General features: G+C 43.8%; 1 protein-coding gene across 1 annotated transcript in view; it reads left to right on the forward strand.

Moving 5' to 3' along the window:
• ttn.1 (titin, tandem duplicate 1) overlaps window positions 1-27,155 on the forward strand; it is a 176,964-nt gene that overhangs the window by 123,564 nt on the left and 26,245 nt on the right. Inside the window, exons 180-197 of the mRNA XM_080902216.1 lie at window positions 93-395; window positions 662-964; window positions 1,081-1,386; window positions 3,526-3,813; window positions 3,987-4,277; window positions 4,355-4,642; window positions 4,747-5,029; window positions 5,144-5,451; window positions 5,553-5,657; window positions 5,992-6,189; window positions 6,281-6,577; window positions 6,668-7,255; window positions 7,350-7,652; window positions 7,803-25,082; window positions 25,186-25,482; window positions 25,723-26,310; window positions 26,409-26,711; window positions 26,829-27,125. Of these exons, the coding sequence (XP_080758342.1) occupies window positions 93-395; window positions 662-964; window positions 1,081-1,386; window positions 3,526-3,813; window positions 3,987-4,277; window positions 4,355-4,642; window positions 4,747-5,029; window positions 5,144-5,451; window positions 5,553-5,657; window positions 5,992-6,189; window positions 6,281-6,577; window positions 6,668-7,255; window positions 7,350-7,652; window positions 7,803-25,082; window positions 25,186-25,482; window positions 25,723-26,310; window positions 26,409-26,711; window positions 26,829-27,125 (22,626 nt within the window). The remainder of the gene's footprint in view (window positions 1-92; window positions 396-661; window positions 965-1,080; window positions 1,387-3,525; window positions 3,814-3,986; window positions 4,278-4,354; window positions 4,643-4,746; window positions 5,030-5,143; window positions 5,452-5,552; window positions 5,658-5,991; window positions 6,190-6,280; window positions 6,578-6,667; window positions 7,256-7,349; window positions 7,653-7,802; window positions 25,083-25,185; window positions 25,483-25,722; window positions 26,311-26,408; window positions 26,712-26,828; window positions 27,126-27,155) is intronic.

A 27,155-nucleotide genomic window follows, 5' to 3' on the forward strand; every position in this document is an offset into this window, starting at 1 on the left:
ACTAAAGATCCAAGTTGGAGTTAGAATGTTTAATATTACATTTTACATTAACTTCAACATGATTTTCACAAATAGCTGATTGGTTTTTTCAGATGTACCTGGTCCTCCTGCAAATTACAAATGTGTTGAGGTGTTTGCCACTAGCATCAAGTTGTCTTGGGAACCTCCTCTTAAGGATGGTGGTGCCCCAGTCACCAACTATATATTGGACAAGCGTGAAACCAGTAGACCTGAATGGGCTCAGGTTGCAGGTAAAATCAAGGGTGACATCCTTGAGTTCACTGTGGCAAAGTTAATTGAAGGTCATGAATACCAGTTCAGAATCCGCGCTGAGAACACGTGGGGAGTTGGAGACCCTCTTATCACCGGCCCTGTCATCGCCAAGAACCCATTCAGTGAGTCATTACTAGAATTTTGTCTGAGTTCATATATCACAGAAAGGATTTATGGTATTGGAGAATTGTAACAATCAATAATTTAAACTAGGTCTAAACCTGTGAGATAAGGAGACAAGTAGTTACATCAAACCAGCTTAACATCATTACAATATTCTGTTATCATATAGAGCTTCTTTTCATAACATTTCCATGTTGAATGGCATATATAAAATTTCCTTTAAAAAAAATAACATCTAAAGTCGTACCTTTGGTGTCACTTCCAGCTGTCCCTGGCCCCTGTGAAGCCCCAGTGATCACCAATGTCACCAAGGACCGTATGACCGTTAGCTGGAAGGAGCCTGCAGATGATGGAAAGTCCACTATCCTGGGTTACATGTTGGAAAAGAAAGAGACCAAGGAAATGAATTGGACCAAGTTAAATAGCAAGCCACTGACAGAAAGAAGTCTGGAGGTTACAGGCCTCACAGAGGGAGTCGAGTATGAGTTTAGAGTTATTGCTGTCAACGTGGCTGGGCCCAGCAAACCCAGCGAGCCTTCTTCTGGCAATGTTGCACAGAATCCTATTAGTGAGTCGTAACTTCATTAGCTCTGATAACTCTGCATAGATCTTTCTGTGTTACTTGAACTTATATGTACTTAAATGTATATATAACCTAAACTGGGTCAATCTTCTCTTTTTTAGCTCCTCCTGGACCTGTTGTGAATCCCAGTGTGACTGACACCACCCACAGCACCATCAGTCTTGCCTGGACTGCCCCCACCAACAATGGTGGAAGCCCCATTATTGGATACTTGGTGGAGTGCAAGAGGACAGACACCAAAGACTGGATCCGCTGTAATGTCCCAAGGAACCTGCAGGAGACCCACTACGTCATTCAAAACCTCATTCATAAGTCAGAATACCAGTGCCGCATCACTGCTGTCAACAAGATTGGCTTTAGTGAACCAGTTGAAGTCCCTGGGAAACATGTTGCCAAGGACATCGTTGGTATGTATTTTCAGGCTGCATATATTTTAATTCTGACAAACAGTGATTAAATGGTAAATGGCCTGTATTTGTATAGCGCTTTTCTAGTCCCTAAGGACCCCAAAGCGCTTTACACAACCAGTCATCCACCCATTCACACACTGGTGATGGCAGCTACATTGTAGCCACAGCCACCCTGGGGCGCACTGACAGAGGCGAGGCTGCCGGACACTGGCGCCACCGGGCCCTCTGACCACCACCAGTAGGCAACGGGTGAAGTGTCTTGCCCAAGGACACAACGACCGAGACTGTCCAAGCCGGGGCTCGAACCGGCAACCTTCCGATTACAAGGCGAACTCCCAACTCTTTGAGCCCCGATCGCCACGATTAAGTAGTACATCTACAAAATAATTTAAGTACAACATAAAAATAACTGCTCCTGGAAAAAGGCAGATTACGCATAGTTGTGAGGATCATGACCAAGACAGATGAAAATAGAACAACCAGGATTTCAGACTTTGTGACTTCACGTTATACAGGGAGTGCAGAATTATTAGGCAAGTTGTATTTTTGAGGAATAATGTTATTATTGAACAACAACCATGTTCTCAATGAACCCAAAAAACTCATTAATATCAAAGCTGAATGTTTTTGGAAGTAGTTTTTAGTTTGTTTTTAGTTTTAGCTATTTTAGGGGGATATCTGTGTGTGCAGGTGACTATTACTGTGCATAATTATTAGGCAACCTAACAAAAAACAAATATATACCCATTTCAATTATTTATTTTTACCAGTGACACCAATATAACATCTCCACATTCACAAATATACATTTCTGACATTCAAAAACAAAACAAAAACATATCAGCGACCAATATAGCCACCTTTCTTTGCAAGGACACTCAAAAGCCTGCCATCCATGGATTCTGTCAGTGTTTTGATCTGTTCACCATCAACATTGCGTGCAGCAGCAACCACAGCCTCCCAGACACTGTTCAGAGAGGTGTACTGTTTTCCCTCCTTGTAAATCTCACATTTGATGATGGACCACAGGTTCCCAATGGGGTTCAGATCAGGTGAACAAGGTGGCCATGTCATTAGTTTTTCTTCTTTTATACCCTTTCTTGCAGCCACGCTGTGGAGTACTTGGACGCGTGTGATGGAGCATTGTCCTGCATGAAAATCATGTTTTTCTTGAAGGATGCAGACTTCTTCCTGTACCACTGCTTGAAGAAGGTGTCTTCCAGAAACTGGCAGTAGGACTGGGAGTTGAGCTTGACTCCATCCTCAACCCGAAAAGGCCCCACAAGCTCATCTTTGATGATACCAGCCCAAACCAGTACTCCACCTCCACCTTGCTGGCGTCTGAGTGGGACTGGAGCTCTCTGCCCTTTACCAATCCAGTCACGGGCCCATCCATCTGGCCCATCAAGACTCACTCTCATTTCATCAGTTCATAAAACCTTAGAAAAACCAGTCTTGAGATATTTCTTGGCCCAGTCTTGACGTTTCAGCTTGTGTGTCTTGTTCAGTGGTGGTCGTCTTTCAGCCTTTCTTACCTTGGCCATGTCTCTGAGTATTGCACACCTTGTGCTTTTGGGCACTCCAGTGATGTTGCAGCTCTGAAATATGGCCAAACTGGTGGCAAGTGGCATCTTAGCAGCTGCACGCTTGACTTTTCTCAGTTCATGGGCAGTTATTTTGCGCCTTGGTTTTTCCACACGCTTCTTGCGACCCTGTTGACTATTTTGAATGAAACGCTTGATTGTTCGATGATCACGCTTCAGAAGCTTTGCAATTTTGAGACTGCTGCATCCCTCTGCAAGATATCTCACTATTTTTGACTTTTCTGAGCCTGTCAAGTCCTTCTTTTGACCCATTTTGCCAAAGGAAAGGACGTTGCCTAATAATTATGCACACCTGATATAGGGTGTTGATGTCATTAGACCACACCCCTTCTCATTACAGAGATGCACATCACCTAATATGCTTAATTGGTAGTAGGCTTTCGAGCCTATACAGCTTGGAGTAAGACAACATGCATGAAGAGGATGATGTGGACAAAATACTCATTTGCCTAATAATTCTGCACTCCCTGTATAAAGCAGACACTTTCCTTAAACATACTCATGAAATCATTCTCTCTCTGTGTTTGTACAGTTGCTCCTGAGGCAGAACTGAGTGCAAAGCTGAAGGATGGCCTGGAGCTACGTGCTGGTGCCACCATGAGACTGCATGCCACCATCAAGGGTCGTCCCACTCCCAAGATAACTTGGGCAAAGATGAACACTAACATTAAAGACCGTCAGGGCATCATCATCAAATCCACCCATGTTGACACCATGGTGATGGTGGAGAAAGTGAACAGATATGATGCTGGCAAATACATTCTGAGCTTGGACAGCTTAGCTGGCATGAAGATGTATACCATCGTTGTCAAAGTTTTTGGTCAGTACAGGAAGTTATTTCACTAAACAAATGCATTAATATTTTGCAGTGACTATAGTCAAGTCAGATTGATATTAGTCACTAATGGTTAGTCTTATTTTCTTGATTAGTTCAATTTTACAAAAAAACAAAAAACAAAAACATTAGTATGAAGTGTTGTTTTATCTTTCCAGACACTCCTGGACCACCAGTTAATCTAATGGTGAAGGACACATGTAAGGATAGTGCCTCCATCTACTGGGATGCTCCTCTGATTGACGGTGGCTTTGAAATTACCCACTACATAGTACAGAAGCGTGACACTGAGAGGAAGGCTTGGTCTACCGTTTCCACCAACTGCAATAAGACATCATTCAAGGTTCCAGACCTAGATGCTGGGCGGTCCTACTGCTTCAGAGTGGCAGCAGTTAACCAGCTGGGTACTGGAGAGTTCTGTGAGACTGATGATTCAGTCAGAGCAACAGGTGGGTTGGATCATAACAGGTTATGTACTTGGATTTTGTTTCTCCAACTGTCATACTAATTACATTAAATTTTACAGAGGAGCCTGGGCCTGTCATGGACTTCAAGACCCTGCTGGTTACCAAGGATTCTTGCACTTTAAGCTGGAAGAAACCCCTCACTGATGGTGGTAGTCGCATCATCTGTTATGTACTTGAGGTTCTCAATGGTGAGGATAAATACAAGGAGCTAATGAGGTCTAAGAATATGCAGTACAGTGCCAAGGACCTGGTGGAGGATAGAGAGTATACCTACAGAGTCAAAGCTGTGAATGACACAGGAGAGAGTGCTCCCAAGGAGCTGAAAGTGGTTGCCAAGGACCAGATCAGTAAGTATCCCCTTTTATGAAACATTCAGACAAATAACTTAATAAGTAAGCACATAAAGTCTTTAAATATGGATATATTAAGTAGTTGCTCCTTTCCTATAAAGTTCTTCCCAGTTGTGACTTGAGGGAGTTGCCCAACATGTGCTACATTGCCAAGGAAGGCAGTACCGTCCGCCTGAAGATCCCAATTATTGGCAAGCCTACACCCAAGGTAACCTGGAAGAAGGGAGATGATGAAGACCTGACAGACACTGGCCGAGTGTGTGCAGAGTCCTCAGCAGTTAACACCACCCTCCTCATCAGGGACTGCCAAAGGACTGATGCTTCCAAATACACCATCACGCTGAGAAACAGTGCTGGAAGCAAAGAGTCCACCATCTTTGTCAGGTAAGGATCATGTAATGGCATTTAAAGGGTATTTTCCTCAAAATGAATTTCACCATATCCATACAACAGTGTCTACACATAAAAAATGTCAAAATTATCCTTTTTCCTTATTAGGGTGGTGGGTAAACCTGGCATTCCTGGAGGACCAGTAAAGTTCAAAGATGTTGCTGCTGATGGTGCCACACTAAAGTGGGGTCCTCCCAAGGATGATGGTGGCTCTGAAATTACCAACTATATCCTGGAAAAGAGGGACTCCATCACAAACATGTGGGTGACTGTGTCCTCTGTTGTGGAGACCAACGCCATGAGAGTAACTGGTCTTCATGAGGGCACAGAATACATCTTCAGAGTATGTGCCGAGAACAAGTATGGGGTCGGCGAAGGACTCAAATCTGAGCCGATTGTAGCCAAACATCCATTCAGTAAGTACTGTATACTATTTCAAAGGCTGAATTGTGTTGTTATTCAATATTTATTTGTCTTTTTGGACTGCTAATCACTCTTCATCACTATTTTTGTACAGATGTTCCTGATGCTCCTGCTCCTCCTCAGATTATGAGCATGCGCCATGATTCAGCTTATCTTGCCTGGACTGATCCAAGGAAGACTGGAGGATCTCCTATTACAGGTATGGTCTGCTTTAACATTTCACCAACCTCCTCTCTGGCTCAATTCCACAGCATGTCTTTTGCCCTGTCTTCTTTTCCTAACACAAAACCGGTTGCAGATGGCCGCTCCTCCCTGAGCATGATTCCCCTGAACGGGGATCGTCTGATTGTCGAGGTTTCTCTGTATAACTGTAGGGTCTTTACGTGCCTTCAGATGACTGTTGTTGTTATTTTGGGTTACATAAATAAAACTGAATTTAATTGAACTATCAACAACTATGCTATTCTGTCCCAATATTCTTGATACATTTTATATGTCAACTTTGGTTTATTTTGCTTTGGTAATATGTGCAGGCTATCATGTTGAGTTCAAGGAGAGAAACAGTATGTTGTGGAAGAGGGCAAGCCCAGCTGCCTTGAAGATGAGAGAACATAAAGTCACTGGGCTGACTGAAGGTCTGGAGTATGAGTTCAGAGTGATGGCAATTAATTTGGCTGGAATTGGTAGACCAAGTGCCCCCACTGATCCACAGGTGGCCCTGAACCCCGTTGGTAAGTAAAAGAAAAAATTACAAACATCTTTACAAAAATGATTTTCAAATATAAAACAATACATTCATTATTGTCATATCTATACCGCTAGATGCACCTGGTAAACCAGATGTGATCAGCATTACAAGGAGCACTGTGACCCTCCAGTGGACTGAACCTCAGTTTGACGGTGGCCACCGACTGACGGGCTACATTATTGAGAAAAGAGACCTGCCTTCTAAAATCTGGGTAAAGGCAAACAATGTGAATGTTGTGGAACCTGCATTCACTGTCACTAAATTGCAAGAGGGCTGCAAATACGAGTTCAGAATTCGGGCAAAGAATGCTGCGGGCGCTCTCAGTCCACCCTCTGAGCAGACAGATACCATTATCTGCACAGATGAATATGGTAAGATGAGATATAAATCTATATTAAAACCATTCTGAATGTTTTCAGGCAGCATGATAAAAATAAAAATTTCCATTTGTCCTCCATCAGCTGCGCCAACCATTATAATTGATGCTCAGGTGATGGAAGGCTTGACTGTCCGAGCTGGCGATACTATCGTCATCACTGCCACAAGCATTTTAGGGAAACCTGCACCAACCTCCTGCTGGTCAAAGGGAGGAAAGTACTTTAAACCCTCAGATCTTGTTCAAATTGAGACCACTGCCACATCCTCCACTTTGTCGGTCAAATATGCTAGCAGGAAGGACTCTGGAGACTACATAATCACTGCCAGTAATCCCTTTGGTGTAAAGGAGGAAACTGTGAAGGTCAAAGTTCTGGATGTTCCTGGTGCTCCTGGACCCATTGAGTGCAGTGGTGTATCCTCAGAAAAAGTGACTCTTACATGGACAGCTCCTACTGAAGACGGAGGCTCTCCTATCAAGTATTACACCCTGGAGAAGAGGGAGACCAGCCGTTTGCTCTGGACTATCCTAGAAGATAACATTATTGATTGTCACTATGTGGCCAACAAACTCATCCAGGGCAATGAATACTTCTTCAGAGTCTCTGCTGTTAACCAGTATGGTGCCAGTGAGCCATCACACTCTGAGGCAGTTAAAATGGTAGATAGATTTGGTATGTATCATTTATTTTTGTTCTACAGTATATCTGGAAGAAGAATGCTAAATATTTGGATTCATCAATATATTTCTTTTATGGATCCACATAGGTCCACCTGGTCCACCTTCCAAACCAGAGGTTGAAAAAGTCGATGGACATTCAGCCACTGTGACCTGGAGAAGACCAACTGAAGATGGAGGAAGCGACATCATAGGTTATTGTGTTGAAAAGAAAGAGAAAAAAGGCATGAGATGGGTCAGAGCATCCAAGAAATCCATCACTGAACTCAGCTTTGAAGTCACAGGTCTCACTGAGGATGTGGAGTACGAGTTTCGTGTTCTTGCTGAGAACAGAGCTGGGTTTGGTGAGCCAAGTGAACCATCGATGGTTGTCAGGACAATAGTTGTTGCCTGTAAGTAAATAGATGTGAAAAGCAAAAGGCTACCAGACTCTGACATAATATTTCAACAATATAACAACAGCTTTGGGATTTTTTTGTGTAAAATTCTAGATTTATTTTATTAATTATAATAATAATAATTTCCTCTTTTATATCTTATAGATCCACCTGGACCTCCAGTCAATCCAAGAGTTACAGACACAACCAAAACCACTGCCACTCTGAACTGGGGAAAACCTCTTCATAATGGTGGACTGGAAGTTACTGGATATGTCATTGAGCACAAAAAAGAAGGAACAGAAGAATGGGTTAAGGATACCCCATCATCTCCACTTAGGATCACAGAATTTGTTGTTCCTGAACTAGACACTGGTGCAAAATACTGCTTCAGAATTAGTGCTGTGAATGCTAAAGGAGTGGGAGAACCTGCCGAAACTAAGGAATTCACTGAGATTGTGGAGCATGCAGCTGAACCTGGAATGGAGCTTGATGTTGAGCTCAGAAGAACTCTTGTTGTCAGAGCTGGCTGCTCCATTCGCCTTTTTGTGCCAATCAAGGGACGTCCTACACCTACTGTCACCTGGACCAAGGAAGGCGGACCTGTTCCACGTGCAGTCATTGACAGCACTGAATCATTTACGATGCTGATCATTCCTGAGAGTTCAAGAATTGATGCAGGCAAATATGAGCTTACCCTCGAAAACTCAGCTGGAAAGAAGAGTGCTGACATACACGTGAGAGTTCTGGATTCACCTGGGCCTCCGCTTAACCTAAAACCAATCAAGATTGACAAAGAAAGCATTACGCTTCAGTGGGAAATGCCTCTCATTGATGGTGGTGCAAAGATCACAAACTATATCATTGAGAAAAGAGAATCAACACGCAAGGCTTTTGCTACTGTTGTTACAAAGTGCCCAACTACTTCAGTCAGAATTTGTGACCTGGGTGAAGGTTGTGAGTACTATTTCAGAGTGTCTGCTGAGAATGAGTATGGTATCGGTGAGGCGGTTGAAACTTCTGATCCAATTCGTGCATCCCAGACACCAAGCTCTCCAGAGAGCATTATTCCTACTGATATCACCAAGAACTCTATCAGCCTGGCTTGGACCAAACCTAAGCATGACGGTGGAAGCAGAATTACAGGATATGTCCTGGAAGCCCAGAAGAAGGGAACTGATCAGTGGTCTCATATTACGACGGTCAAGAACATGGATTTCACTGTGAAGAATCTCAATGAGAATGAGGAGTACATTTTCCATGTAATGGCTGTCAATCACTCAGGTAGGAGTATTCCAAAGGAGAGCAAACCCATTGTTGTCAAGGACTCTACTTCTTTGCCAGAGTTTGACCTGCGTGGAGTTTGTCACAAGACTGTTATTGCCAAGGCAGGAGATGATATCAAGGTTGAAATTCCAGTTATGGGACGTCCTAGACCAACTGTCTCTTGGCAGAAGGATGGCGCAGCCCTGAAACTCACACAGAGGACCAATGTAGAAACTACTGCTGCTACAGTCATTATCAGCATCAGTGAGTGCACCAGAGCTGACAGTGGTGTATACACCATGACAGGAAAGAACATTGTTGGATCTGTGACAGACAGCATCACTCTGAAAGTTCATGATGTACCTGGTCCACCCAAAGGACCCGTTAAGATTGTGGAAATATCTCGTACTTATTGTATCTTTTCATGGGACGCTCCTGAGAATGATGGAGGGGTTCCCATCAACAACTATGTCATTGAAATACGAGACACCACTTCTCAAACATGGACTGAGTTGTCGTCTACCGTCATCCGCACAATGTTTAAAGCCATCCGGTTAACTACTGGATCAGAGTATCAGTTCAGAATAAAGGCTAAGAACAGATATGGTGTTGGACCTCCTATTACTTCAGAGACAGTGGTGGCTGCCTATCCATTCAAAGTCCCTGGTCCTCCAGGTACTCCTAACGTTGTTGCATTTACCAAAAACTCAATAACAATTGGCTGGAATGAGCCTGTGAATGATGGTGGAAATGAAGTCATTGGCTACCATGTTGAGAGGAAAGAAAGAACCAGCATAATGTGGTATAGGATTAGCAAGGGTCTTGTAAAAGGAAATATCTTTAAATCCTCTGGACTTGAAGATGGAGTTGCTTATGAGTTTCGTGTCATGGCTGAAAACATGGCTGGAATTGGTAAACCCAGCAAGGCCTCAGAACCGATATTGGCCTTGGACCCTGTTGACCCACCAGGTCAGCCTGTGCCAATATCTGTCAACAAGAATGCCATTACTATTCAGTGGACAAAGCCTGAGTATGATGGTGGGTTCAAAATCACCGGCTACATTGTGGAGAAGAGAGAACTGCCTGCTGGTCGCTGGATGAGAGCCAACTTTACCAACATAATTGAAACAACGTTCACTGTTAGTGGACTAACTCAAGATGCCTCATATGAGTTCCGTATCATAGCCAGAAACTCAGCAGGTGCAGTGAGCATACCTTCTGAGCCTTCAGATCCTATTATCTGCAAAGATGACATTATCGAACCACGCATTATGGTAGATGCCATCTTTAGGGATGTTGTTCTACTAAAGGCAGGAGAGTCATTCAAGCTTGAAGCTGATATTGCTGGTCAACCAACACCATCTATGGTTTGGACCAAAAATGGAAAGGAGGTTGAGAATACAATGAAACTGGAAGTTAGGTTCACTGAACTGACAACTACTCTAACCAACAAGGACTCTATAAGGCCAGATGGAGGTGAATTCATTTTGACTGCCACTAATGTTGGTGGATTTGCAAAGCACATTTTTAATGTTAAAGTGCTTGACAGACCAGGACCACCAGTTGGACCTCTTAAGGTAACTGATGTCACAGCTGAGAACTGTGCACTCTCCTGGGCTCCACCTGCAGATGATGGTGGTTCCAAGATTGAAGGATATGTGATTGAGAAGCGTGAATCAAGCAGACTGGTTTGGACCAGTGTTGTTTCAGACCTCCAAGATACACAATACAAGGTTACTAAGCTGCTCAAAGGAAACGAATACATTTTTAGAGTAATGGCAGTTAACAAATATGGAATTGGCGAATCGCTTGAATCACAACCCACTATTGCAGACAACCCATATGTGATTCCAGATCCTCCTGAGAATGCTGAGGTGACAGCTATCACTAAAGACTCAATGGTTGTCATGTGGCAAGCACCTAAGAGTGATGGTGGAACTCCCATCACCACCTACCATATTGAAAGAAAAGATAGAATGGGCCTCCGTTGGGTCAAGTGTAACAAGAGGAAAGTCAAAGATCTGCAGTTCAAGGCAACAGGTCTTGTTGTTGGACATGAATATGAATTCAGAATTATTGCTGAGAATGCTGCCGGATTGAGTGTACCAAGTGTGTCTAGTCCATTCTACAAGGCTACTGATGGACTATACAAGCCTGAAGCTCCATGCAACCCCAGAATCTTGGATACAACCAAGTCTTCAATTACTGTGGCTTGGAACAAACCTGCATTTGATGGTGGCTGTGAAATAATGGGCTACATTGTAGAAACATGCATCCCATCTGAAAAGAAGGAAGAAGAGGAATGGACCATTGTGACACCCAAGGAAGGTCTTCCTGCTACCTCATTCACCATTGTTAACCTGAAGGAGAATCAAGAGTACAAGATTCACATCTCTGCTGTCAATAGTGAAGGAATTGGAGAGGCAGCATCTGTACCTGGTAATCCAAAGGCAGAGGACAGGCTTCTCCCTCCTGAGATTGATTTGGATGCGGAACTTCGGTCAGTTGTCAGGCTTAGAGCTTGCTGTTCACTTAGACTGTTTGTGCCTATCAGAGGCAGACCACCCCCTCAGGTAAAATGGACCAAAGGAGATGGGGAACCAGTTGAGAGGGCAATCATTGACAGCACAACATCATACACATCACTGATAATTGAAAATGTCAACCGATTTGACAGTGGAAAGTATAATCTTACTGTTGAGAACAGCTCTGGCTCCAAGACAGTTACAGTACAAGTCAGAGTGCTTGATACACCAAGTGCCCCACAGAATCTGAAAATTACTGCTGTGACAAAGGATGCTGTGACTCTGACTTGGGATCCACCAGTGAATGATGGTGGAGTTAAAATTAAGAATTATGTTGTTGAAAAACGTGAGTCTACAAGAAAAGCATATGCCACAGTCAATGCTCTCTGCTATCAAACCACCTTCACTGTTGACCAGCTCCTGGAAGGATGCAACTATTACTTTAGAGTTTTAGCGGAGAATGAGTATGGCATCGGCTTGCCCATTGAGACTGGTGAATCAGTTAAGGTGTCAGAGAAACCACAGCCTCCTGGCAAAATCACTCTTAAGGATGTTACCAAAAACAGTGTCACTCTCTCCTGGGAGAAGCCAGAGCATGATGGTGGCAGTAGAGTGGGCTGTTATGTTGTTGAGATCCTGCCTAAGGGTGCTGACAAGTGGACCCAAGCACTGATCGTAAAAGAAACAGAAGCTACTATTAGTGGACTAAATGCAGGTGAAGAATATATGTTCCGTGTTGCTGCAAGAAATGAAAAAGGAACAAGTGATCCACGTCAGATTGGAGTCCCTGTGATTGTAAAAGACCTTGTTATTGCACCTGCTGTCAAAATGTTGTTCAACACATTTACTGTGTTGGCAGGAGAAGACTTGAAAGTGGAGGTTCCTTATATTGCACGCCCCAAAGCAACAGTTTCATGGGTAAAGGATGGTCTCCCTCTTAAGAGAACTAGCAGAGTAAACTTTGGTGCTACAGACACAATGCTGAACCTCACTATAAAAGAAGCTACTAAAGATGATGTTGGACACTACATTATTACTCTTACCAACACAGCAGGAGAGACTAAAGCAGATATTGGCATTGTTGTTCTTGACAAACCTGGCCAACCAGGTGGTCCAGTTAAGGTAGAGGAAGTCACTTCTGACAGTGTAACCATCTCCTGGAATCCACCAGAGTATGATGGTGGTTGCACCATCAAAAGCTATATTGTAGAAAAGAGAGACACATCTACAACTGCCTGGATGGTTGTATCTTCCAACCTAGCAAGGACCAAAATTAAGGCAGGCAGGCTGAAAACAGGTTCTGAGTATCAGTTTAGAATTACTGCAGAAAACAGATATGGAAAAGGTCCAGCTCTTCTATCACCATGCATTTTGGCTCAATACCCATATAAACTCCCAGGCCCTCCAGGTACACCATCCATTGCAGTCTGCACCAAAGATAGCATGGTGGTCACCTGGAATGAACCTGTCATTGATGGTGGAAGTTCTATCTTGGGCTACCACCTTGAACGTAAAGAGAGGAACAGCATCCTTTGGGTCAAACTAAACAAATCTCTTATTACAGACCAAACCTTTAAGACCACTGGTCTAGAACCAGGAATGGAGTATGAATACAGAGTGTATGCTGAAAACATAGTTGGAATAGGCAAAGCAAGTAAAGTGTCGGAGGGCTATATTGCTAGAGATCCTTGTGATCCACCTGGCACCCCAGAGGCAATAAAGATTACTAAGGACTCAGTGACTATTGTTTGGACCAAACCTGAGTATGATGGTGGTGCAAAGGTTACAGGCTACATTGTGGAAAAGAAGGAGCTTCCAGAGGGTCGTTGGTTGAAGGCTAATTTTACTAATGTAATTGAGACGGAATATTTAGCAAGTGGACTTGTGGAGGGCAATCAGTATGAGTTTCGTGTCATTGCCAGAAATGCTGCTGGTGTTTTCAGTATTCCTTCTTACAGCACTGGTCCAATTACTGCCAGAGATGAGATTGAGCCACCGCGCATAAGCATTGACCCAGAGTATACACAGAATATTGTGGTCAGTGCTGGCGACAACTTCAAAATTGATGCAGATGTTCATGGAAAACCACTGCCCTCTATCCACTGGATGAAGGGAGAGCAGGAACTAGGCAACACAATTCACAGGGAAATCAAGAACACACCCACCAAAGCTTTTATATCTGTCAAAGAAGCTAAACTGTCTGATGGAGGGCAATACATTTTGCTACTGAAAAATCCTGGAGGAGAAAAGACTGTACAGGTCAATGTTGTTGTTCTAGATAAACCTGGAGAACCACAAGGGCCTCTTGTTGTCACAGGAATAACCAAAGACAGATGCTGCCTTGCATGGAAACCACCATTGCAGGATGGTGGCAGCAAGATCTGTCACTACATTGTGGAGAGAAGAGAGACAAGCAGACTAATCTGGACTGTAGTTGAACAAAAAGTGGAGAACATTTGTCTAAAAGTTACTAAGCTCCTGGAGGGAAATGAGTACATCTTCAGAGTCCGTGCTGTCAACCAATTTGGAGTAGGCGCACCACTTGAATCTCCTGCTGTCATAATCAAGGATCCATACATGCTACCTGAATCGCCCAAGAACTTAGAAGTTTCAAATATTAAAAAGGATTCAATGGTGCTTACCTGGGAGGCTCCTTCTGAAGATGGTGGCAGTCCTGTAACTGGATACATAATTGAGAAGCATGACAAAGAAGGCGTAAGATGGACTAGGTGCAATAGGCAAACAGTCACTGATTTGAGTTTTAAGGTCAAAGGACTTTTGGAAAGCCACAATTATGAATTCAGAGTTGCGGCTGAGAATTCTGTTGGTGTTGGTGAGCCAAGCTCCCCAACTGTTTTCTACAAAGCTCTTGATCCTATCTTTAGGCCTGGCCCACCACATAACCCAAGAGTTACAGACACTACAAGAACATCAGTATTCCTGTCATGGGGAAAACCCATTTCTGATGGAGGCTGTGAGATTCAGGGATACATTATTGAGTGCTGCACTACTACTGCTGAAGCACCTGCTGCTGAAGGAGCTGCCACAGACACAGTTGTTGAAGAATGGATAATGTGCACACCAGCTACAGGTGTTAAGAAGACTAAGTTTGAAGTTGCAAATCTGAAAGAAAACCAGGCATACAAGTTTAGAGTATATGCAATCAACAAAGTAGGAGTTGGTGAGCATGCTGATGTTGCTGGAATTGTTGTTGCTACGGACAGAGCAGATGAGCCAGACCTTGACATTGACCCAGAACTAAGAAAAATTGTTACCATTAAAGCTGGTGCGTCCCTAAGACTCTTCATTCCTATCAAAGGCAGGCCCACACCTACTATAAAGTGGGACAAAGATGAAGCTCCCCTTAAAGAGAGTGCTCAGGTTGAGATAACCAGCAGTTATACATTGCTTGTGATTGATAAAATGAGCAGAAATGACAGTGGAAAATACACAGTCTCTGCAGAGAATTCCAGTGGAACCAAATCTGCATTGGTTGTTGTCCGCGTCCTTGACACACCTAGTGCTCCTGTTAATCTTAAAGTGAAAGAAATTACAAACCAGTCAGTAACATTGGAATGGGAACCACCTCTGTTGGATGGTGGATCCAAGATCAAAAACTACATTGTTGAAAAAAGAGAAAGCACACGCAAAACATTTGCAGCTGTTGTCACAAATTGTCATGCTCTTTCATGGCAGATCGAACCACTCCAGGAGGGCTGCAGTTACTACTTCCGTGTACTTGCAGAGAATGCTTATGGTGTTGGTCTGCCTGCAGCAACTGTTGATCCTCTTAAGGTCTCAGAAGTGCCCCAGGCTCCAAAGAGTTTAATTGTTACAGATCAGACAAAAACAAGCATCTCTCTGGCCTGGGAGAGGCCAGAGTATGATGGTGGTAGCAGGATCATGCAGTACTTGCTTGAGGTGCAGCTGAAGGGTCAAGAGAAATGGTCTGCTGTAAACACTTTTAAGACAATGGAAGCAACAGTCTCCAATTTGAACCCAGGAGAGGAGTATCTTTTCAGAATTACAGCTGTCAATGATAAAGGGAAGAGTGATCCCAAAGTCCTTTCCGGGCCAGTGATGACCAAAAACTTGGTCTTTGAGCCAGATGTCCGTCCAGAATTCAGCAGCTACAGTGTTCATGTGGGCAAAGACATTAACATTGACATTCCTATCTTTGGACGTCCTAAACCTACCATCACATGGACTAAAGATGGCGCTCCGTTGAAGTTTACTACAAGAGTCCATATTGTCAATACACCAACACATACAACACTAAGCATAAAAGAGGCAGCAGGCGATGATGGTGGTATGTACAGCATAAATGTTGCCAACTCAGCTGGAAAGAAGGACACAACAATTGAAGTCATTGTACTTGACAAACCTGGCCCTCCATGTGGCCCTGTGAGATTTGATGAAATCACAACACAGAGTGTCACTATATCATGGGACCCACCAAAACACAATGGTGGATGCCAAATTTCAAACTACGTTGTACAGAAAAGAGATACGACTACTACAACATGGGAGAATGTTAGTATCAACTGGGCCAGAACCACCATAAAAGTACCTAGACTAAAGACTGGAGCTGAGTACCAGTTCAGGATCATTGCCCAGAACCGTTATGGTAAAAGCCATGGTCTGGATTCATCTGCTGTAGTTGCTCAGTACCCATACAGAGAGCCAGGCCCTCCAGGCACTCCTTTCATCTCTTCTCTCTCTAGGGACCACCAAATTGTTGAGTGGCATGAACCTGTCACAGATGGAGGCAGTCCTGTTCTTGGCTACCATCTTGAAAGGAAAGAGAGGAATAGTATTCTCTGGGTCAAGATCAACAAGACTCTCATCCACGAGACAAGTTTCAAGAGTTACCCCTTGGAGGAGGGTGTTGAATATGAATACAGGGTTTATGCTGAAAATATTGTTGGAATTGGAAGGAGCAGCAAAGTCTCAGAGGGATGTGTTGCCCGTGATCCATGTGATCCTCCTGGAATACCAGAGGCCATCCATGTGACCAAAGACACCATTGTCATTCAGTGGACTAAACCAGAATATGATGGTGGAAGCAATATCACTGGCTATATTGTGGAAAAGCGTGATCTGCCCGAGGGCAGGTGGGTAAAGGCAAATTTTACTAATGTGATTGAGACCCAGTTTACAGTGACTGGTCTGACTGAAAATGCACAGTATGACTTTAGAGTCATTGCTAAAAATGCTGTTGGCACTGTCAGCAAACCATCATATAACAGTGGACCTATAACTGCAAGTGATGCTGTGGAGGCACCCAAATTCTCCATTGATCCTGCATTCACCAAGACCATTATTGTCAATGCTGGAGAGACATTCAAGCTAGATGCTGATGTACGTGGCAAGCCGCTGCCAACAATCCAGTGGTTCAAAGATGACAAACCAGTTGAAAACACACTTCGACTAGAGATCAGAAACACAGAAAACCATGCAATGATTGTCATTAAAGACTCCATTAGAGTTGATGGTGGAACTTATACACTCCAGCTGAAAAATGAAGCCGGTAGTGAGACTGTTCAATTTAAGGTTTTGGTACTGGATAAACCTAGCCCATGTGAAGGACCACTCCATGTCACTGGAGTCGCTGAAGATAGATGCACACTGGTATGGCACCCCCCTCTACATGATGGAGGTAGTCCTATTACACATTACATCATTGAAAGAAGGGAGACAAGTCGTCTAGCTTGGACTGTTGTTTCTAGCAACTGTGGCACCACATGCTACAAAGTTACCAAATTACTGGAAGGTGACGAGTATATGTTCCGTGTAATGGCAGTTAATAGTCATGGTGTAAGTGAGCCACTGGAGTCTGGTGCAGTAATAATGAAAACTCCATTTGTTCTCCCTGGTCCACCTCACATTGAGGATGTATCTAACATTGCCCATGATGGTATGACCATCTCTTGGTCTGCCCCTGAGACTGATGGTGGCAGTGAAATTACAAATTACATAATTGAGAAAAAGGATAGAACCGGGATCAAATGGACCAGATGCAACAGACAGAAGGTCACTGATCTCTCATTTAGAGTTACAGGCCTGACCACAGGCCATGAGTATGAATTCCGAGTGGCTGCTGAGAACATAGTTGGAGTGGGAGAGCCAAGCCTTGCAAGTTCATACTACAAGGCCTGTGATCCCAAGTACAAACCTGGAGCCCCAGGATATGTGCATGTGATTGACTCAACAAAGACTTCTATTACTGTGTCATGGGGTAAACCTCTGTCTGATGGTGGCAGTGTCATTCAAGGATATATTGTTGAAGTCTGCAAGGCTGAAGAGGAAGAATGGACCATGGTCACTCCTCCAACTGGCCTGCGTGTCAACAAATATGAAATTACAAAGCTTACTGAGGCTCAGGAGTACAAGATTCAAGTGTGTGCTCTGAACAAATTGGGAGTTGGCGAGCCGGCAGTTCTGTCTGGAACAGCTAAGCCTGAAGAAAGGGTCGAACCACCTGAGATCCACCTTGACTCTGAGCTGAGGAAGGGCATTGTACTGAAAGCAGGCGGCTCTGTTAGAATCAATATTCCATTTAAGGGCAGACCAACACCTGAGATAAAGTGGACTAAGGATGATGGAAACCTGACTGAAAAACCAGTGGTTGAGAAAGCTCATAATTTCACACAGTTGTCTATTGACTCATGTGACAGAAGTGACTCAGGAAAATACACCCTCACACTGACTAACAGCAGTGGCACTGTGTCTGAGGTTATTTCAGTTAAAATTCTGGATGCCCCTGGGGCCGCACAGAACCTTGTTGTTAAAGAAATCAGAAAGGACTCTGTCACTCTTGCTTGGGATGCTCCATTGATTGATGGAGGTGCCAAAATCAAGAACTATGTCATTGACAAACGTGAATCAACAAGAAAGGCATATGCAAATGTGTCCACAAAATGCACCAAAACAACATTCAAAGTTGAGAACTTGATTGAAGGTGCTATGTACTACTTTAGAGTCATGGCTGAGAATGAATATGGAATTGGGCCGGCTGTGGAAACAAAGACTGCCTCCAAGGCCTCTGAAGTACCACTGCCTGTTGGAAAGATCTTCCTCAATGATGTCACTAAATCCAGTGTCTCACTGGCCTGGGAGAAACCTGAGCAGGATGGAGGGAGCAGAATTGCTGGCTATCTAATTGAGATGCAACCTAAGGGTACAGATAAGTGGGGAGTTGCAACAAATACAAAAACATGTGAAGGTACTGTCACAGGCCTTACAGCTGGAACAGAATACCTATTCCGCATCATTGCTTACAATGAAAAGGGAAAGAGTGAGCCAAAAGCACTTGCTGCACCTGTGATTGCCACTGACATGACCATGGAGCCCAGCATCAAAATTCCATTCAACACTTACAGTGTATTAGCTGGAAAGGATCTAAAGTTAGATTTTCCTGTTCTTGGCAAGCCAAAACCTAAAGTCACCTGGGCCAAGGATGGTCAGCCTTTGAAGGTGACATCAAGAATGAATATAATATCCACTAAAACAACAACGGGAATAGAAATTACTGAGGCATGCAAGGAGGACTTTGGCAAATACACAATTACAGCAGCCAACACCACTGGAACAACCGCAGAGGATGTATCTGTCATTATCCTCGACAAGCCTGGTCCACCAAAAGGGCCAGTCAAGATTGTTGAAGTGAGCAACACCTTTGTCCACCTCTCCTGGGACCCCCCAGAGTACACCGGTGGATGCCAAGTAAAGAATTACATAGTAGAAAAGAGAGACACAACCAGTACAACATGGCAAACAGTCACCACTCAGCTAGCTAGAACAGCTTTTAAGGTCAGCAAGCTGAAGACAGGTTCAGAATATCAGTTCAGAATCATAGCTGAAAATAGATATGGAAAGGGTGCGCCTCTGGATTCCAAGGCCATTGTGGTGCAATATCCATTCAAACCACCGGGTCCTCCAGGAACACCACATGTGAAATATGCAACTAAAGAAATGATGATCATTGAATGGAATGAGCCAGTCAATGATGGTGGAAGTGCAGTTATTGGCTACCATTTGGAAAGCAAGGAAAGAAGCAGCATTCTATGGAGCAAACTGAACAAGACTCTCATTACAGACACACAATTCAAGATCGTTAACCTTGAGGAGGGTATTGGATATGAATTTAGAGTTTATGCTGAAAATATTGTTGGCATTGGCCGATGCAGTAAAGTATCCGAGTCCTTTGTTGCTCGCGACCCATGTGATCCTCCTGGTACCCCAGAAGCTGTATCTATTTCTAAGAACCAGATCAGGATTCAGTGGACTAAGCCTCAGTATGATGGTGGTAGCAAAGTGAATGGATATATTGTGGAAAGGAAAGACCTCGCCTCTCCTGATGGACGCTGGGTAAGAGCTAACTTTACCAATATAGTTGAGACTGAGTACACTGTCACTGGTCTAACAGAAAATGAGCAATATGAATTTAGAGTTATTGCAAGAAATGCAGCTGGCATCTTTAGCGAGCCATCTGACAGCTCTGGACCTATTACTGCTACTGATGAAATTGAACCACCAAGGGCCTCAATGGATCCTAAATACAAAGATGTTATTGTTGTAAATGCTGGAGAAAATCTGCTTCTGGATGCAGACATCTATGGAAAACCAATTCCTGAGGTGCTCTGGCTGAAAGAGGGCAAGGAAATGGACAAAGCTTTGCGCATCGAAGTGAAAACTACACAGAAACGTGCAGCAATGACGATTAAGGATGTAACCAAGCTTGATAGTGGCCACTATGACCTCATCCTCAAAAATCTGGGTGGTACAAAAGTGTTCCCTATCACAGTTAAAGTCCTTGATAAACCAGGTCCACCCACTGGACCCATGAAGATTACTGGAGTCATGGCCGACAGGTGCATTCTTGCCTGGTCTGAGCCAGCTCTAGATGGCGGAGCCAGTATCACTCACTATGTGCTGGAGAAGAGAGAGACTAGCAGGTTGTCCTGGACCGTGGCTGCATCAGACATCAAGGGTCTGTACCATAAAGTAACAAATTTGCTTCCTGGAGATGAATACATTTTCAGAGTCAGAGCAGTGAACAAATATGGCATTGGTGACTATCTGGAAAGTGAACCCATTATTGCACGCAATCCTTACAAGCCTCCTAGCGCTCCTGGAACTCCAGAAGCCAGTCTGATCACAAAGGACTCTATAGTTTTGTCGTGGACAGCTCCTGAACAGACTGGTGGAGCTGAAATTGAAGGCTACCATCTTGAAAAACGTGACAAAGACAGTGTACGGTGGACAAAATGCAACAGACAAAAGCTTACAGACGCTCAGTTTAAAGTCACAGGTCTGAGCACAGATCACTTCTATGAGTTCCGTGTTGCTGCTGAGAATGAGGTTGGAATGGGAGATTTCAGTGAGCTGTCCCTGTTCTACAGGGCATGTGATGCCATAAGACCACCTGGGCCTCCGCACCATCCTAAAGTAACAGACTACACAAAGTCCTCTGTCTCTCTGTCTTGGGGCAAACCTGACTTTGATGGCGGTGCTTATATCAAGGGATACATTGTTGAAATGAGGGAGTATACACCGGTACCTGAGTCAACAGAGGAGGCAGAGATAGCACCAGCAGTAGAAGCACCCGTTGAAAAAGAATGGACAATGTTCACTCCACCCAGTGGCATTCAAGCCACCAAATTAACTATAACAGACTTGAAGGAGGGTGGAGAGTACCAGTTCCGTGTCTATGCAATAAATTCAGAAGGAGTGGGGGAGGCTGCTAATGTCCATGGCGCAGTGGTTACTTCTGACAGGGCAGAAGCACCAGAGATAGAACTTGATGCTGAACTCAGAAAGGTTCTATCTGTCCGTGCTGGTGGGACTCTACGCCTCTTTGTCACCATCAGAGGAAGACCTGAGCCTGCTGTAAAATGGGAGAAAGTTGACAGTACCCTTACAGAGCGTGCTGTAATTGATACTACTCGTTCATTCACCATGCTTGTCATTGACAATGTTAATCGCTTTGACAGTGGCAAATACTCACTAACACTAGAAAACAGTAGTGGGAAAAAATCTGCAATTGTTGCAGTGAGAATTTTGGATACACCAAGTGCACCACAAAACTTTACCGTGAAGGAGCTAAAGAAGGATTCAGTGACTCTTGCCTGGGATACTCCACTTACTGATGGTGGCTCTAAAATCACAAACTACATCATAGAGAAGAGAGAGTCTGTTAGGAAGGCCTATGCTGCTGTCACCAGCAACTGTACAGCAAACTCATTTAAGGTAGAAGACCTGCCAGAAGGTGGAATTTTCTACTTCAGAATCTGTGCTGTTAATGAATATGGCCAAGGCCAGATGGTCGAAACCAAAGAAGTAAAGGTAGCTGAGGTACCTTTGCCACCAAGCAAGGTTACCCTTGTAGATTTGACCAAGACTAGTGTGTCACTGGCTTGGGAGAAACCTGCTCATGATGGTGGATGCAAAGTAATGTGCTACAATGTAGAATTTAAGCCTAAGAGTGGGGATAAATGGGGCACAGCATGTACAGTTAAGGTACCGGAAGCAACTATTCCTAATTTAACTCCAAATGAAGCTTATTTATTCAGAGTTGTTGCAATCAATGAGAAGGGGAAGAGTGAGCCAAAGGATCTTGGCTTACCTGTGGTTGCAAAGGATGTTGCTATTGAACCATCTATCAACTTGCTGTTTACCACATACACTGTGAAGGCTGGAGGTGACCTCACTTTTGAGGTTCCAATAAGAGGCAGACCAAAGCCCGCTGTGTCCTGGAAGAAGGATGGCCTTCCTTTGAAGCAAACCACATCAGTTTCTATCTTAAACACTGCAGCCTCATCCAAAATCATTATCAAAGAGGCTAAGAAGGAACATGTTGGGAAGTATGAAATGACTTTGGCAAACACAGCAGGAACTGTTACAGCAGATATTGGAGTCATTGTCCTTGATAAGCCAGGTCCACCTAAAGGAATTAAGGTGGATGCAGTGACTTCAGACAGCATCTCCCTTTCCTGGTCCCCACCAGAATATGATGGTGGCTGCTCCATCAGCAACTACATTGTGGAGAAGAGAGACACAAACACACAGGAATGGCAGATGATAGCAAGTAATGTTGCTAGAACAGCTTTCAAAGCTGGCCGCCTTACACATGGAGCAGAGTATCAGTTTCGTATTTATGCTGTTAACCGCTATGGAAAGAGTAGTTATCTGGATTCACCTGGAATCACTGCTCAGTACAATTTTAAACAGCCCGGACCTCCTTCTACACCCATAGTGAAACTGGCCACCAAGTCTTATATGCTGGTGACTTGGAATGAGCCAGTTAGTGATGGTGGTAGTCCTGTTCTGGGCTACCACCTGGAGAGGAAGGAGCGTTCTAGCATTCTTTGGACAAAGATGAACAGAGGAATGATCAAAGATACAGAGTACAAAGTCACTGGAATTGAAGAGGGCATGATGTATGAATACCGTGTATATGCTGAAAATATTGCTGGTATTGGTAAATGTAGCAAGGCTTGTGAAGCCGTAGCAGCAAGAGATCCATGTGACCCTCCAGGTAAACCCATTATCATTGCAATCACCAGAACATCAGTCTCCTTATCTTGGGAAAAACCAGAATATGATGGTGGAGCAAAGGTTTCTGGTTACACAATTGAACGCAGAGACCTTCCAGAAGGACGATGGACAAGGTGCAACTTCACTAATGTACCTGAGACCCATTATGATGTGACAGGCCTTACAGAGAACAGCCAGTATGATTTCCGTGTCATTGCAAAGAATGCAGCTGGACTGTTTAGTATACCATCAGACAATACTGGTCCCATCACTATTAAAGATGATGTGGAGCCACCACGCATCATGATTGATGTGAAGTTCAGAGAGACCGTGTTTGTGAAAGCCGGAGAAACTCTAAAGATTAATGCGGATCTTGCGGGACGTCCTGCTCCTGTCATTTCATGGACCAAGAATGGCAAAGAAATCGAGCTAAGAGCTAGAATTCAAATTGTTTCAACAGACACCAGCACGTGTCTCACTATGAAGGATTGTATCAGAAGAGATTCTGGACAGTATGCCCTGACTTTACAAAATATTGGTGGAACAGTTACCATGCCAATAAACTGTGTGATTCTAGATAGGCCAGGACCCTCAGCAGGACCACTTCAGATTACAGGTATCACAGCAGCAGAGTGCACTCTGTCTTGGGGTCCACCTCAGGAATCTGGTGGTGCAGACATCACTCATTATGTTGTTGAAAAACGTGAGACCAGTCGGCTGTCATGGACACTGGTGAAGGCAGATGTCACAAAAACATTCTTTAAAGTCACAGGTCTGCTCAAGGACAATGACTATATCTTTAGGGTTCTTGCTATTAACAAGCATGGTGTTGGTGAAGCTCTGGAGAGTGATGTTATAAAGGTTACAAATCCATACACCTTTGCCACTGCTCCAGCTAGTGTTGATGTCACTACTATAACTGGAGACTCAATGACCCTCACCTGGTGCAAGCCAGCCAATGATGGAGGCAGTCCCATTACTGGATATGTGATTGAGCGGCGTGAGAAAACAAGCATGCGTTGGGTCCGTGTGAACAGAGATCCAGTTCCTGAATTTACCACAGTAGTAACTAAACTCCGCAAGGGTTGTGAATATGACTTCCGAGTTTATGCTGAAAATGCAGCTGGTTTGAGTCCACCGAGTGAACCATCTGCAACATTCAGAGCAGTAGATCCTCTGGTCATTCCTTCTCGTCCAACCAAGCCAAAGATTGTGAATTCAACCAAAGACACCGTGTCTATTGTCTGGAAACCACCAACAGATGATGGTGGTGCTCCTATCCTTGGATACAGTGTAGAATACAGAGACTACATCCAGAAACCAGAGGAAGAAGAAGAATATGAGGAGGAAGAGGAGGTACTTGAGTCACCTGAAGAACTAGCAAGATGGGTTGAGGCCATCCCTCTTACAAAGAGCTTAGAATTCACCATCACTGGATTGAAGACAGATGCAGAATATGAATTCTGTGTTAAAGCAATCAATAAAGTTGGCAGCAGTGTGCGTAGTCCATATTCAAATCCATCTGCCGCAAAGGACAGAACTGCAGAACCATCATTTGATGTTGACATTGAGATGCGTAAAGTGCTCTCTGTTAAGCATGGTACAGCATTTACTCTTAATGTGCCATTCAAGGGAAACCCTTTGCCATCAGTGACATGGGCTAAGGAGGGTGTTGATCTGAAAGTCAGAGGAACCATTGAATCAACAGAATCCAGCACTTCATTGACTATTGAGAAGTCAACTAGAAATGACTCTGGAGAATACACTGTCACAATTGAATCACCACTAGGAAAAGCAACGTTGCCTGTGGTTGTCAAAGTACTTGACTCTCCAGGACCCCCAGTGAACGTTAAAGTAACTTCAGTGACCAGGGATTCTGCAACCCTCACTTGGGATCCTCCAGAGAATGATGGTGGTGATGCAGTAAAGGCCTACCATGTTGAAAAACGTGAGGCCAGTAAGAAAGCCTGGGTGTCTGTGACTGGCAACTGCCACACTCTGACTTACAAGGTGGAAGACCTACAGGAGGGAGCTATCTATTATTTCAGAGTTATTGGAGAAAATGAGTATGGAGTGGGTGTCCCTCAGGACGCTAAGGCTGGGACAAAGATCACAGGTAACATATGCACTGAGTGCTTATATTTGTAAAGGTTTTTTCTTTAAAAACATCATAAATCAATATTATGGACTTAATAAAATTGTCCTGCTGTCTGTTATAGAGGTACCAAGTCCACCTATGAAACTTGGAGTTGCAAATGTTACCAAGGACAGTGTTACTATTGCCTGGACCAGACCAGAATATGATGGCGGAAGCAGAGTCACTGGTTATCTTATTGATGCCCTGGAGAAAGGACAGACCAAATGGGTGAAATGTGCCACTGTGAGGATCTTGACTCACACAATCAAGAGCCTTAGGGAAGGTGCTGAGTACTTTTTCAGAGTCCGTGCTGAGAACCATGCTGGACTTAGTGAACCCAAGGAGATGATCGTTCCAGTTATTGTCAAGGAAATACACGGTATTGTTGCTGTCTTTACTTTAAACTTTTCAGATTACACATATTATATAATGTACATTTCTGACATGCTATGTCTATGTATAATTAATCCTAATTATAATAATTATAATAATCCTAATTTATATAAATGGGCAAGTTTTTAAAAGCTATGGTATTTCCGAAATAATAAACATTATTATTGTTTTACTAAGCTGCCATGTCTTACCACAGTCCTGTGTTATTATTTTTCTTTTCCAACAGAGGCTCCAGAGTTTGACCTAAAGAACTACCCCAAGAATACAGTTTATGTAAGAGCAGGATCCAATCTGACCTTTGAGATTCCATTAACTGGCAGGCCCATGCCAAAGGTCACTGTTTCCAAGAACAATATTGTCATTAAGGGATCCAAGAGGCTGCTGACAGAAGTAACTCCAGATAGTTTAATCATCACCCTAAATGAAAGTGTTTCAGTGGATGCTGGCAAATATGAAATCACAGCCTCAAATGCAGGAGGTACTACCAAGATTTTCATTATCTTCGTTGTGCTGGACAGACCTGGACCTCCTGTTGGTCCAGTTCAGATTGGAGAAGTTGGAGAGACCACAGTGTGTCTGAAATGGACTCCTCCAGAGTACGATGGTGGCAGTCCTGTTACGAATTATGTTGTTCTTAAACGTGAAACCAGCACTCCTGCCTGGGTAGAGGTGTCGACTACCATTGCCAGAAGTGAGATCAAGGTGACTAAGCTGACTAAAGGAGAGGAGTACCAGTTCAGAATTAAGGCTGAGAATCGTTATGGCATCAGTGATCATATTGACAGCAAGCCGGTCATGATAAAGCTTCCATACAGTAAGTCACTTTATCCTGTATCTTCAATTCCAATTCTTCTGTTTTATGAACAAGGCATCTTTGTTAATGTATTCTAACAAGAGTGTGTTCTGTAACAGCTGTGCCTGGACCTCCATCCACACCTTGGGTTAGCTATGTATCTAGAGAGAGTCTCACAGTCTGCTGGAATGAGCCAGTCAATGATGGTGGAAACCCTGTAGTTGGATACCATCTCCAGATGAAAGAGAGGACCAGCATCCTTTGGCAGAAAATCAATAAGACCCCAATCCCAGGAGACCAGTGGCGTGTCACAAACATCTGCCCTGGTCTTATCTATGAATTCAAGGTGGCAGCTGAAAATTCTGCTGGTATTGGAAAAATGAGCAAAACATCAGAAGAAGTGCTTGCTATTGATGCCTGTGGTCAGTATTTTAAGTATTTAATTTTTGCAGTTTTATGCCTTAATTATATGAGCTTACAACTGAAAATCTTTGCAGTTACTTTATTAAACTTTGATCTTTCTCACTTTAATAACACAGAACCCCCGGCAAATGTTCATGTCACCGAAGTCACGAAGAACTCGGTCAGTCTGGCCTGGCAGAGGCCTCCATATGATGGTGGCAGTAAGATTACTGGTTACAGTGTAGAAAGGAGGGAGGCACCCAGCGGCAGATGGGTGAAGGCCAACTTTACAAACATCATTGAGATGGGTTTCACTGTATCTGGACTGACCCAGGATGAGTCTTATGAGTTCAGAGTTTATGCTAAGAATGCAGTTGGGTCTGTCAGCAATCCATCTCTCATTGCTGGACCAGTGACTTGTGTTGATGCATGTGGTGAGCATATAATCCAAAATTATATGGACA

This window comes from Rhamphochromis sp. 'chilingali' (genome assembly GCF_963969265.1).
Source record: "Rhamphochromis sp. 'chilingali' genome assembly, chromosome: 14".
Lineage (NCBI taxonomy): Eukaryota > Metazoa > Chordata > Actinopteri > Cichliformes > Cichlidae > Rhamphochromis > Rhamphochromis sp. 'chilingali'.